At 40.0% G+C, this 13,105-nt stretch overlaps 1 protein-coding gene across 4 annotated transcripts in view; it reads right to left on the minus strand.

Moving 5' to 3' along the window:
* The window catches only part of DENND1A (DENN domain containing 1A), a 344,343-nt gene that overhangs the window by 161,196 nt on the left and 170,042 nt on the right, over positions 1–13,105 (minus strand). For all 4 annotated transcript variants that reach the window (XM_019510878.1, XM_019510876.1, XM_019510880.1 and 1 more), the window contains exons 8-9: positions 11,262–11,315; positions 5,012–5,122 (exon numbers count right to left, since the gene is read on the minus strand). In XM_019510878.1, coding sequence (XP_019366423.1) covers positions 5,012–5,122; positions 11,262–11,315 — 165 coding nt within the window. The remainder of the gene's footprint in view (positions 1–5,011; positions 5,123–11,261; positions 11,316–13,105) is intronic.

A 13,105-nucleotide genomic window follows, 5' to 3' on the forward strand; every position in this document is an offset into this window, starting at 1 on the left:
TGCGAGCACAAGCCTACCTCCTGCTGCAGCATTCTTTAGGAAAGCCCGGCCTGCTTGCAGGAGCTCTCTCTCATGACTTGCGATGAAAAAAACCATTAGGCCGGCTTCTCCAATGGTTAAAGCAGAAGGCTGGAAATCCAAGGTTCTCTCCCCTCCCTGCCCCCCGCAACCTTGACAACACACATGGTGGGCTCATTGTCACATCTCCTGCTTCATGGCACCCCCCATTGTACAAGTTAACACAAGGAAAGGTGCTTTGAAATGACTGAATAGGATTCTCAACCTTTGGAACCTGCTGAAACTCCCTGGAGGAGTCCACAGTTCATTTCATCCATCACAAACCTGTTTGTAACAGTTAGCGCCACCAAAAAAATGACACTTTTTCTTAAAGAAAGTTTTTCTATCATTCAAAATGGAACGGCAGCTTGAAACGTAGCAGCTCACACCGTGTCACTAGAGTGATGTGCTTGTAGTATGCTCCTGTTTGCCCTGAGTGCTCTGTTCATCCCAAGTTCATTCTCTCATCAGATCAGATCACTTTAATTTATATATACCATACCTCCCCGCTAAAAGTCACTCTTGCCATGTAATGTGAAGTAGAGGGCTTTTTTCCACCCATCCTTCTATACATCTTTATTTATTCAGCCTAAATGGTCAGAATTATTATGAGGAAGCAGAAGACTGTAGTAATGGGTAAGCAGATGAGCAGCACAATACCCAATTTAGCAGTCAGAAAGTGGCAAGTTTCTAAAAGAGCACCCCTATGTTCCTGTGAAAGTCCCAGATGCCAGAGCCAGTTCTAGGGGAAGCAACCAAGGCAAAAGCTGGGGGCCATGAGGCATGTGGGATGACATTATGCTAAGTGAATCAAAGTTATCCTATGAGCAGATGGGAAGAAAGAGGGGCCAACATCTTAGCTTCTGCCCAGCACCCTCCTGTGTCTAATACTAGCTGTCTTGTATGTGCCCTAATTTTGGTGTCCACTCTACAAGGCACCAAGATGTCTGGGAAGAACTGCTTAAGGTGGCTCTGTACTTAAAAATAGCTTCAATGAGCAGCTATTTGATTATTTTCTGACACTAAGATTATATTATGTGGTTGCCTGTTACGGCACGGTACTGAACTCAATGACCCAAGAGGTCCTTTCCAGGCTCATGATCCTAGGATTTAAAACTCAGCAACAAAAGATTAAAAGACAATGCTCAACATCACAGGCATCTGAGCAGTAGCTGTCACTTATTTCTGAAATGTACTCCTACCTTGCTACCTGGCATGAATCCAAATAGCATACCACCCTGGGTAAGCTCCAGTAGCGCCCTTCAACTCTGCCAAGATAATGGCTCATAAAAAAGAAACAGCATATTAGCTGGAGACCTCACCTGATTAGTGACTTCCATACAGAAAACAAGCAGTTAATAAAACAACAATCTGAGAAACGACTGGCTGTTAGAACCACAGCAATCCAGCAGACTAAAAATGAGATCAGTTCAACTACTTCAGCTTCCTACAGCTGCTGCTAGAGAATCGTGCGTACACGCAGCCATTTGAGAGAGAAATGGATCCCTAGTACCACTTTTTTACAACTCATTTAAAATTTAAAATTCAAAAGTCTCTATGCAGGCAAATCAAACAGAAGAGAGTGTCATATTCAGAAACACCAGCCACTGATTTCAAACTAAGGTGGAGCAATTTCCAATATACTTCACAGTCTCTCTTTAGATGCATCAATGCATACAAATATTACTGTACTAAGGGTGAAACCTGAGACTTAAAAATGGAGTTTATACTAAAAAACTAGCTACTTCTGAGTGCTTATAAGCTCAGCCATTTCACTAGATTTCTCAAGACAAATTTAACAGCATAAGACAACACTGTAATGGAGTAAGACTGCTACTGCAGGACGTGGCTGCAGGTGAAGACTGAGGTGCTCTGGCAGAGTTGGAGAAGGAAGGAGCGTGATGTTCCCAGGAGGAAGAATTGGTGAACAGGGAGACTTGTAACAAGGGCTGCTACAGAACTGCAAGAGGGAAGCCTGCACTGCCCCCCGTCCCATCCTGACGGCAAAGAGCCCATGTCAATAAGCACATGCTACATTTTCAGGGGAGAGAAGATATTTACTTATCTTTCAAACATTAGACCTTGTTAGAACAGTCAAGGAACCGTATTTTGAGCATCCTGTAAAATACACTTGGCCGGCTCTCCACTCCCAGGAGGGACATGGATACTATGCCTGAACAATATTTCTTCTTGGCACTAATGTTTGCTTAAGACTGGGGAATATCTAAGTTATGGACAAAATAAAGCTCAGTGAAAAGTAGCCAGGTAGGGACATAAACTCAATTCAATTTGTGAATTTTTCCTAGAGCTACTAGACTGCTTACTTTGGATACTTTACTGTATTTGATACTGCCAGCTGCATTAGAGCAAATAGCTAGCATACTTTATTTAGGCAGGGCTATAAGGGCAAGCCATGCTGGAACCCAGAAACCTGGTTAAGAGAGATACTGGCCTCCACCGCATTTGTTACAACACGCATGGCAAAACCAGGAGGCCGCTGACAACTGCACGTGTCAGGTAGGTGTGTTTAAGTTAGTCTTCCCACAAGGAGCTAGACCCCACAAATGTTTACAACTTGCTTGTGAATCTTCGGTAAATTAAATTCACAGAGCAGCATTTAAACGTTTTGAGCAGTGAACTGTGTTTCCATTTGGAAAAAACCAAGGGAAAGGCAATGCCCTTCCCCAGGTCTGAGACTATAAACAACAAACACAGAACAGCTAATAAGTTAGATGCCATTCAGTTACCCCTGCATCTTTCTTAGCTTGCCCCTTTAATTCATAATACGTTTGCCGAGCTTATTGTATGACCAACCATTTAATTCCATCATAAGGGTCATTCTTCTCAGCTCTGCTTTTGTCTCTCATCTCCTTGATATTTTTATAGAAATGTTAAGCATTACACTTATTATTTGTCCCTAAGAGGTAGAAATTAATTACGAATAGTTTCATTTTTTAAATCAGGACACCGGCTACGCTTTGAGAAGTCTCAGTTTGGTAAGTTTCCAGTTACAAGGTCTTGGCTTCCGCTGAGCACAGTTTGAAATAAAATAATGCAGCTTGTTCCTACTGCTGGAACACGCCGAGCCAAGTGTGCAGGCAAGGAATCGCTGGCACCAGCCCAACACTTCAAACCTGTCTGAAACTGTCACTCCAATCTTGGTGCAGTTTATGTATAAAGTTGTGATATATGAATGTACACCCCTCCTCCACCAAGAGCTAGACAGCCTTTTATCTTGGACAGAGGCAAAGGAAGAGGAACAGGAGGAAGAGAAGGAAGAAGAAAAATACAAGCCTGCTAGCGAAGGAGCTTATTAAGGAAAACAAGGTGACAGGTAAGGAAGTGATGCTTCTTTCCAGCCTACCTTTACCAAGGGCTGCGTCAAGGCATAGCTGCTCTAAGTCAGAATACTTTACTTCATTCCTAACATTTGCATTACTTTTCATTCAATACCTTTGTGAATCAAACAGACCCCTCCCCCAATACATTTATGCCCCTGGCCTGGGTCTACAGGGTGCTGCACCTGACCCTGCAGCAGGCCAACAATGCTGGGCACATACAAAAACCTCAAGTATCTCTACAGGCTCTCTCTAGCTTCCATCATTGTGACATTTGAGCACAAATGGCTCTCTGCAGGCTTTGATCATATAAATCTAAGACATGTTGGAATGTCCCAGAGATTATACTGAATCCTGCCCTCATCTGCCTTTTTTGTTAATTAGACTGAGATAGTTCAATTGAGAGATTGAATATAAGAGGATTTTGTTCTCCCCCTCCACCATCCCAGCATATACAGGTTATTTTTTCAAGTCTTTCGTGTACATTGTTTCAGCTTTCCCTGTTTTCTGGATGTCTATGATGGAGTTATAATCAGACCTTGGAAATATAGCAAGAGGCCAGATAATACCATGCAAAATGGAAATGGCAGTTTTTACTTTAGAAAGAGGCTTTCAAGTCTGTAGACCACAGCATTAGAAGAAAACATTTAGTTAACCACCCTCTGTTTATCATTCATAAAGGAAAACAATCAATACCCATTTACAGAGCAAACAGAATGAAAACTTAACATTTTCTTTTATATAGAAAATCACAATCTTATTGACTGATAAACCTTGAAATGCAAAATGCTAAACTTTGAACTAAATCAAGCTGGGTTTTTTGGTATTGATGTGCAGCCATTTTTAGAAGAGACAGCACTTTGGAGTGCTCAGCAGCTTTCATCTTTCAGATCCTTGATGGAGCCTAAGTAGCATTAAGCCTACACCTTATCAAACAAAATTGCGAAAAATGTAGTTTGCCAATGTGTTATAGCCCACCATCTGGGTTCATCAAGAGAAGGTCACCAGAAGATCCATCTGAAAGTAGCATTTATCTGTTTTTTCTTTCAAGTAAGTGTATGAAAAGGGGCTTCACTAACATGGTGTAAATGTTAGTATATGGCATCTGTATCGAGACCAGAACTTTTTCATTCAAACCCTTGAGAGGCCACAGAACCTCAGCCAAAACCGTGTCTGCTGTAGGATTTTCCCCAGACCAAGCACATTCATACATTTATTGTTATTACAAACAAAGAACACTAGAGATTTTTCAGCAAGAAATGAAGTATGACATATCGATATTGACCCACCAATGTACATCTGCTTCTCTGCTCTGCAATTCCTTATGTTGTTCAATTATGCCAATATATACAATTATTATGTGGTTATTATTTATTTCCACCTCATGGCTATTTCAATGTGTACAATGTTTATCTCAGTATACAGTGTCTTTCTAAGTAGAGTGGTCCTTTGCAGTATTAATGAAGTCCAAATTCACCATGATATCCCTGGCACCCTACAAACAATTTAGAATCACCTTTTATCTCAAACTATTGGTACTCCAGAAGATCTCCTGTATAATTGTCACTTTTTAAAGTGCTACATCAACAGAAGAGATTATTCTAAAAAGTACTTACAGTGCTCAGTTTACTACAGCAGATGAGGATGCGACGTTCATACAGCATACTAGCATAGAGATGCAGCATGTTGTTGACATCAACGGCTACAAAATACTCTGTCAGATTTCTCTAGGAAGAAAGATTAGAGAGGTTTTGAAAAAAATACTGCAAACAACAATATCTTAAAAACAGCAAAGAACTAGATTGCTTCCCAGTGTCTAACCACCAACAGAAAGCTGCTTATTAGCAGAAATCTATGGGTCAGCCCATGTGCGCAGTTTGTTTGTGCTCTGTCCTTGAGCTTTTTTAAATTAATGCCAGCCAAAACACTCATTTAAAAAAATTATACCCAACTTGTAAACTACAAATTGAAGAGATTTTCTGTAGGAGTAAAGAGGTTCTCTTTACCAATAGAGCATATATACATTTCTGCAAAAGTTTTTTTTAAAAAAGCTCAGTTACTTGCAATCCAACAGAAGACGACAGTGACTGGCAATTTCTAATTGAACTTAATCATTAAAGAATCTGCTAATGGCACAGCCTACTGTAGAGCAATTATGATTACTGGGAATATAGAGGCATTAAAATACAAGGTAAGAATAATGGTCCTAATATTCAGCAGTTCGTACTGCTCTAGGAACTTGAACCCAGTTGTTACTATGAGGAGGGGCAGCAAAAGCATCCTCAGCTAGAAACAGAAAAATAAGTCATACAAAACCACTGCATTTATACAGCTCTGTGAAAGAAACAAGCTACACCAAGTAGCTCTTTATCCCACTCTCCCACCCACCCTGGGGCCGGGCCTGAAGCTCTGTCAATGTGGGTGTCCCCCACGCCGTTCAGGGGCTAAGAGGGTGTATTACGGTAGTGTTGGAGCAGTGGAATGGCTCCCAAACAAAAGACAGCAAGTGAAAATTAAAAGCCAGATTCAGCTGCCTTTATTCACACAAGTGGCACCTCACTCCACATATCTTCCCAACAGAAATCAATGGAGTACTTTCATGCATAAGGAGCTCTCTCAGTGTGAGCAAGGTTAGCTGAAACTGGCCTTTGATTTCTACTAAAAATGGATTCAAAAAGCCATTCTAGAATAGGAAACCTTAATTCATCAGGAGAGGCTGAATTAGTGGATTTGATTTAAAGTAAACTCTTCATGGACGTACTAAAGACTGGTATAAGGTAGGATTTATATTTATATATAAAAAAGCACATGATAGAGCAAAATTAGACTAGTCATGAATTCAAGTGGGATCTTAATCATCATAGAATAAAACAGAGCACAAAAAAGCAAAAAGCAAATAGGATTTAGAAACTTAAAGAAGCTCAGAAAGCCCATTAGCACTTTTGACAGATCCAAAGATAACTCTAAAACCACCAATACTTGGCCTGAGGAGTCTGCCAAGAAGCTTCATACTGTGCAAAAATATGTTCCACAGCTTGCCATCCAAATACAAAGAAAGAGCTAGAGACAAGAACTGAGCCTGGTGTTTGGAAGATTTTTGTGGTCATTTAAAAAAAATAAAATATAAAAAATAAAGTCTCTTTGCTTAGTAAAATGAAGATAGGTATAAGGGCATCATTCAGGTCTCACCAGACCCCTTGTCATGGGAAAGCTATGGCCACATACAGGTACACTGAAAAAAAAAATGCATTTTGCCAAAACCCCATTAAACTGTCATGTACTTTTTCTGTATTTCTCATCCCATCTGTGCTGATTAGCATGATATTTGTGTCTAAACAGAAGCTGTCTCCTTTAAAGCTCTGCTTCCCCCATACACCCATCTCTCTGTGATGCCAAAACATAGTGCATGACGACACAAAATGTTTCAAGCGGTATGAATTAAGATGTTACAAGTATTGAAAGGTCTGTTCTTCCTTGAAGGAACTTGCAGCACGCACTGAAGTTAGCTGAGATATGAGCATAGCAAAAGGAGTTTACAATCCTTCAAGTGAATCAACTCCACAAAACAAAAGCTTCCAGTATAAAAGAAAAAAAAAAAATCAATCAGAGGAAGGAAACATATGAAGAGGACTTAACAGATGAATCGGGATTTGATAAGCTGTTTGTATTTTATGAAGTTTGCCTAAGCATGAAGGTGGCTTGGAGGCACTAATGTATCCACGTGTAGAAAATGTTACCTGGTTATATATTCCCTCTGGAAGGAACTACACATTTCTGAGTCCAGAGAATACCTGTAGAACATGTGGGCTCCATGGCAATGTGCCAATACTAGAGAAATTCAGGTGCAGGAAGTTGTAGCTTTATTTATGAAAAAAAGTAGTAAACTACTACTTGTAGTAAACTTGGAAATGGCTGGCCGACTCTCACGAACGTCACGAGATGAGTAGGGACAAAACCTACAAAAAGTAGGAAACTTCTCACTTAGTTTAGTTGCTGTGATATTTGATTCTCAGCCTTAAAAATTCTTCTGAGAAAGTAAAGCTGGGTTTTTCAAGCTGGATTTTTAAGGGAAATCACATATCTAAATTTCTGTTAAAACAAACAAACAATGAGAATCCATTCCCTAATTTTCTTAGGTTCCTTTAAAAATACCTCCCTACATTTGTTCACTGACTGTGCAGTTAATTACTACTGGCAGGTAGTGGCTGCATGTGCACATTTCCAAAAAACCCAACCAAAATCATTTCTGCCTTCCCTCTTCCAGCATCTTTCCAAGGAACTTCTCACTAAACTTACGTAGCACTAGACTTACATAGACACAGACGTACGTGTCTTTTCTTCTGCAGCAAAACCAAATGTGTATTATAAAAACAAATTTAGGTAATGTCAGGCAGTCACTGGGTCTAAACTTCATTAAAAAGTGCTGTAAAGTACCCTTTTGGAAGAGACTACAGTAAAATGGCTTTACTGAGGTGTTTATCATGTTTGAAAAAACGCACTAAAACTTATCCTTCAGAGATCTAATAACTGTGTATCACATGTAACCCAGGATACATTTTATAACAAAATACTGAGGTTTTGAAGGGAAGGGGGGGGATCAAAATATAGAAGGGTGTGTATTTGTTGAAAACGATTAAACATAGGAATCTAAAATTAACAGCTTGAAAAAGATCATGAAACAAGAAGTAAAAATCATATATGCAAATTTTAATGAAGGATATTGTGAACTTTGAGGTGACAATGTGAAATAAAATGCAAGGAATCTGCATCACAGCAGCATCAGAGGGAAACTTTCCTCATCGCTGAAACAGCTAAATTACCTGACAAATCTGAAATACAATGGCTACTGTGTGCCGAACATGTCTTCGTAATGCGTTTCCTGCAATGAACCCAATGTGTTTATTTCTGAAAGTCACAATGCGTTCATAAATCCTTCGTATACCCAACCAAATCTTTTGAAAAAGTGAAATCTCAGTTGTTATATGCAACTGTCCATACTAAATGCTTTTGTGGATCATTAACCATTCTGGTCTGACACAAAGCCAGATAATTACAACATGTTTGTTAATGTTCCAAATGGAGTTCTATGCGATTCTCCATTAATCATTACACACAACTTCAAAATCTGGCACTACTAAAACATTTGTTAATACAGGCTTAAAATGTAATTACTGCCATGATGCGTGGCATTTAAAAAAAAACAAAAAACCCAAACCCAGGTCAATTGTTTAAAATCTATAAAGATTTATGCTCATTTAATGCCTTTCTGCTATTCTCTATATAAACCACAATCCTACATAAAAGATACCTTGACAGACAGATAAAACCCTAGTGAGCAATTACACACTGATATTCATTAGGAAAGCAAAATACTGCATTTATTAAGCACAGACCTGAAAAATAGCTGAGAATCTGCTGTAACAACAACCCTCAGATCAGAGGTTTTGTTTCCCATTCTTTTCTTTACACGATGAATCTGCGTAAACATTTATGGGACTCTGCTTAAATTGCCCTGGCTGCTCGCTCACTTTTCCTCCTATGGGTGAGCTGTGCATCTCCCCCAGAACAGCTGAGGTCCCTTCCCTCCTGGTCCCCTTCCCCACCCTTCAAGTCCACATTACAGCACTGTCTTATTCCCTGTGAGGCCTATCATCAGCCCAGTCACTGGTTCAGAGGGGATGCTTTTAAGCATCACATAACGCTGCCTCCCCTGTAGGCTGAACACTCTGCTTTCAAAGGGTTTCCAAGTCCTCCTGGCCCAAGGCCTTTGCTTTTATAACAGTCTTTGATTCATAAGCATTCATCATGTCTCCTGCTCAAATGTTTTGGGAAGTTGACTCATACCTTAGGATGCAAGCCAACATCCCTGGCAGACGTAACAGACAGAGGGTAAATAAGACTATACATTCTGAAAATCATTACTGTGTGCTGTATGTGCTATTAAAATGCTATCTATTAGTTAAAGCAGGAGACTGCCAGCAAGGACTCTTACATCCTACTTAAAGCTCTGCCACTGAATCACAATTTGATTCACTTCTCCACACTCGTCTCTGCCTCAATTTACCCACCTATAAAATGGAAATACTACAACTTCCTTACCTCTTCAGGTAGCACAAGGCATGTTAATTAAAAATCATAAAATGCTTTGAGATCATTGGATTGAGGGAGACATTAGAATAAGAAGTTGCCACCACCAGAAAACTTCAGGTGTGGGGAAAAGGACCAAACATTCCAGTCAGGCTGACAGCTGTTTTTAGCTTCAGGAAATGGGTCCTGTATTACTCCTTACATATCAAACTCCCATAAAAATAAATGCTCTAAAAATAAAATATGTCCATTAAATTTAATGATACTATTTATATTTACAGAAAAGCTAGTAACTATGTATGTTTCCAGTGGGAAAAAACAAAGGGAAGACGCACATCTGTTGCATAAACTCTCTAGGCAGCAAACTACTACATAATTAGAAGAAGGTGTGGCTAGACTGTTTTATTTTAATACTACAAACGAATATTTGTGTGGTGCTGGATCTGACCTTAGCAGGCTCAACCTCCTGGTCCAATAGCAAGGCCTTGAGACATCAGGCAGATAGACTAGGAAAGACTCCTTGCAGACAGGCATTAAAGAGCTGGGAGCCCCAGAATGCCAACCTGGTCCACTCTTTGCTGGACACTTGGGGTAGAAAGACACATCACCTGATGTTGCATTTATGCCGCCATACACATTTTTACAGCAGCACAAAGGATGAGGAATAGATGGCCCTACCCTTTGTTGCACTACGACAGTGACAATGACTATAGAACAGCGCAGCTTTATTGCAGTCGACCTCTATTTGCTCTGTGGCAAGAGAGCATGGGCAGCCCAGAGCTACCCAGACACTCCAGCAGCCCCAGACAGATGACTCGGGAGCTTGAAGGACCTGAGCCTGAAAACTTTTGCATGGGATCAGGTTGGAGTGGGACCTGGCAGAAGTCCTAGTGTGAAGGCATGGGGCACCAGGAATCCCACACGTCCCATGCTGTCCCGTGAAGGAACCCACACCAACCTATGCCTCCGTGCAAGGTATAGGTTGGCCTGAGCCCAAGCAAGGAGGCGTGAGCCAGTGAGGGACACAGGGAAACCCCGAGCAAGGGGGAACATGTTACCCATTGCCCTGCACCAGGACTCTGCCCAATGTGGGACAATGGGTGACGAGTTTTGCCCAATAACGTGAAATCAGCTATAGTGGGACATGTCCTGCCACAGATGATCCGCTTCATTTGCCAACACCTGCTTTTACCTTTACTGATGTCTCTCACTTTCTAACAGATCTAAACCATGCTGCAGCCTGTACAAGGCAAGTCCACCTTGTATCAAGTTGCTTAACTATGGTAAAACTAAAAAGCTAAGCTATCCCAGAATAGATAATTTTCCTGCTAAGTAATTTTTGTTTAAATGTCCTTATTTTTTACCTAAATAGAAATAGAATGAGAAGCTATTGATTAACAGCTACATCTTTGAAAATAAATGTCTTGACTTGGCATTTCTATCAAGAGACCATCATTCTGTCACAACTTCCCATTCACTTGATACTTGGCCTTAATTAAATGGGCATTTTAATCTGATCATCTGACACTGTAAATTGCTGACTCTAGAGAGAATACTTGAAATAAGTTTTATGGGGTTAATTTACAGTGACTATGGGAAAAGCTAATTTATTGTGTCACTAGTTAATTCTACAGAAAGCAGTTAAGTAGCAGGCATCCTTTAACACACCTTAGCACAATAATAGTTAATGTTTTAGAAAATAAAGAAATTGCAACGTTGCTACTGTAGAAAGCAAAAGGAAAACCAGCTCTAAAGTACACAGATCTCTATGCTACTCACATTTTCAGGTATGCTAGGAAGTTCTCTGATGTCAGGCACAGTAAAGTAAGAGTGCTGGAAAAGAAAAGCAACAATTGGTTATTTGGCACAGTTAAAAGCAATATAAATGTATTGTTTGGAATCAGTAATGTGTTTAGGCATAGTTGTAAACCATTAAACAAAGCCCTGCTAAGGAAACCGATACAACATTTGCTCTCAACTACCAGTAAGTTGGGTTTTTTGGTCATTAATTTCAAATGTTGGCTGCTTCTCTCTGTCACAAAAGAACTATAAAATGTTGAGACAAGTATCAAATGTAGCTAAAAAGATAAATGATATGTTATTCTTACCCTTCAAAGGTATTGACTCACACAGCCTCACACTATTTATGACAAGCCAGAAAAAAACTCCAAAGCCTTCTAAAATTCAGACCATGCTTCCTCAGCCCACTGCAAGATCCATGACTGAGTACGGGATATACAGCAATGGCCAAGGCCTTTTTGGACTAACACTGTAGAATATTAATATGGTTCAGTTTATGGAGGAATGGGGAAATTGAGATTATTGAGATGCATCTACAAAGGATTTATACTTCCATAGACTGACAGTGACTCGCCACTTATCTTGTGCCTTGAACCAAGGAATACTCATTGTGCCCTCCTTAACCATGCAAAAAGTTTCAAAGAGCCCTGACACAATAACAACAGCTGCTCTTGGTCTCCTTAACATTTCTCCTACTACAAATTATCATGTTCACCAATGGTCCACTAACCATGTTCTAAATGGCTGCAAGAGGTGCATACCAGGATATTATGAAGTCAACTGAGAAATGTTACTCATACTGTTTTCTCCTAATCTAAAGATACGTTTCATTAACTACTCTTTCTCCTTACTACTGCTTGCACTCTAGTACCGACAGAACACTGAACAGTTTGAGTTCTTGCACAATGCACATGTGCCCAAAACCCCGTGGTTTGGGAGAATCAAATTGGGGGGGGGGCAAAATATATATAAAAAATGCTCCAGCTTGCCAAGTATCCCCTCATAATGCTACAATACACCACACCAGACACACAAATTGCAGGCATGCATATGGCCAGAATTATTAACAACAGAGGCAATTATTTCGAAACCACATAGTTAAGATATATAGGACGAGCAGATATTTATCATCTTCTAGTTGTAACAAAAATCAAACCCAGCAGCAAACAGTGAGTTGAAGTGCAAAAATCCCATCACATGCTTAATGACCTCTCTCAAACTGACAGACCTAGAATGCAGAAAACACCTGACTATCAAAGACATACGCTATAATGAATCGTTACTGCTTGTACAGACTATAATGTGATAAAGTAACAGTTTTACTTAACTGCAAAACGTGGACATTTAAAAAAAAAACCTCAACGATCAAATGATTATGCAGCAAGAAGAAACAAAATGAAATGAATCCTTTTTCAGATACAATTAATAGCTCCATTAGGCTTTGCAGATGATGACAACTAAAAATGCATTCACTATTAGCTACCATATGTAAAACCAGCCCAGAAAACGTAATAGGTAGTAAAGGAATGAGGAAAATGAGGAGAGCATAGACAATGTACTGGTTGCAGTTGTTGCCGCATGCTGAAAGATGTGTCACTTGACCACAAGAAGTCATGCACAGTTTACAAATTGAAGATGACCCAATTAATAATTCTTTTCTTGGTGTCCTTTCATTAAGCAGAGTTGCGTTGCTTCTGTTGGGACTCTCATCTTGCCTATGTTTCACATGATGTGCATTTTCAAATACGTGCAAATCCTTTGTAGTTCTTAGGACACCACACAACCTTCGGGGGGGGGGGGGGCCTTTTTGGGGGAGCGGGGGG

The sequence above is a fragment of the Gavialis gangeticus genome, unplaced genomic scaffold (genome assembly GCF_001723915.1).
Source record: "Gavialis gangeticus isolate Ggan-Ray unplaced genomic scaffold, GavGan_comp1, whole genome shotgun sequence".
In the NCBI taxonomy this organism is placed as follows: Eukaryota; Metazoa; Chordata; order Crocodylia; family Gavialidae; genus Gavialis; species Gavialis gangeticus.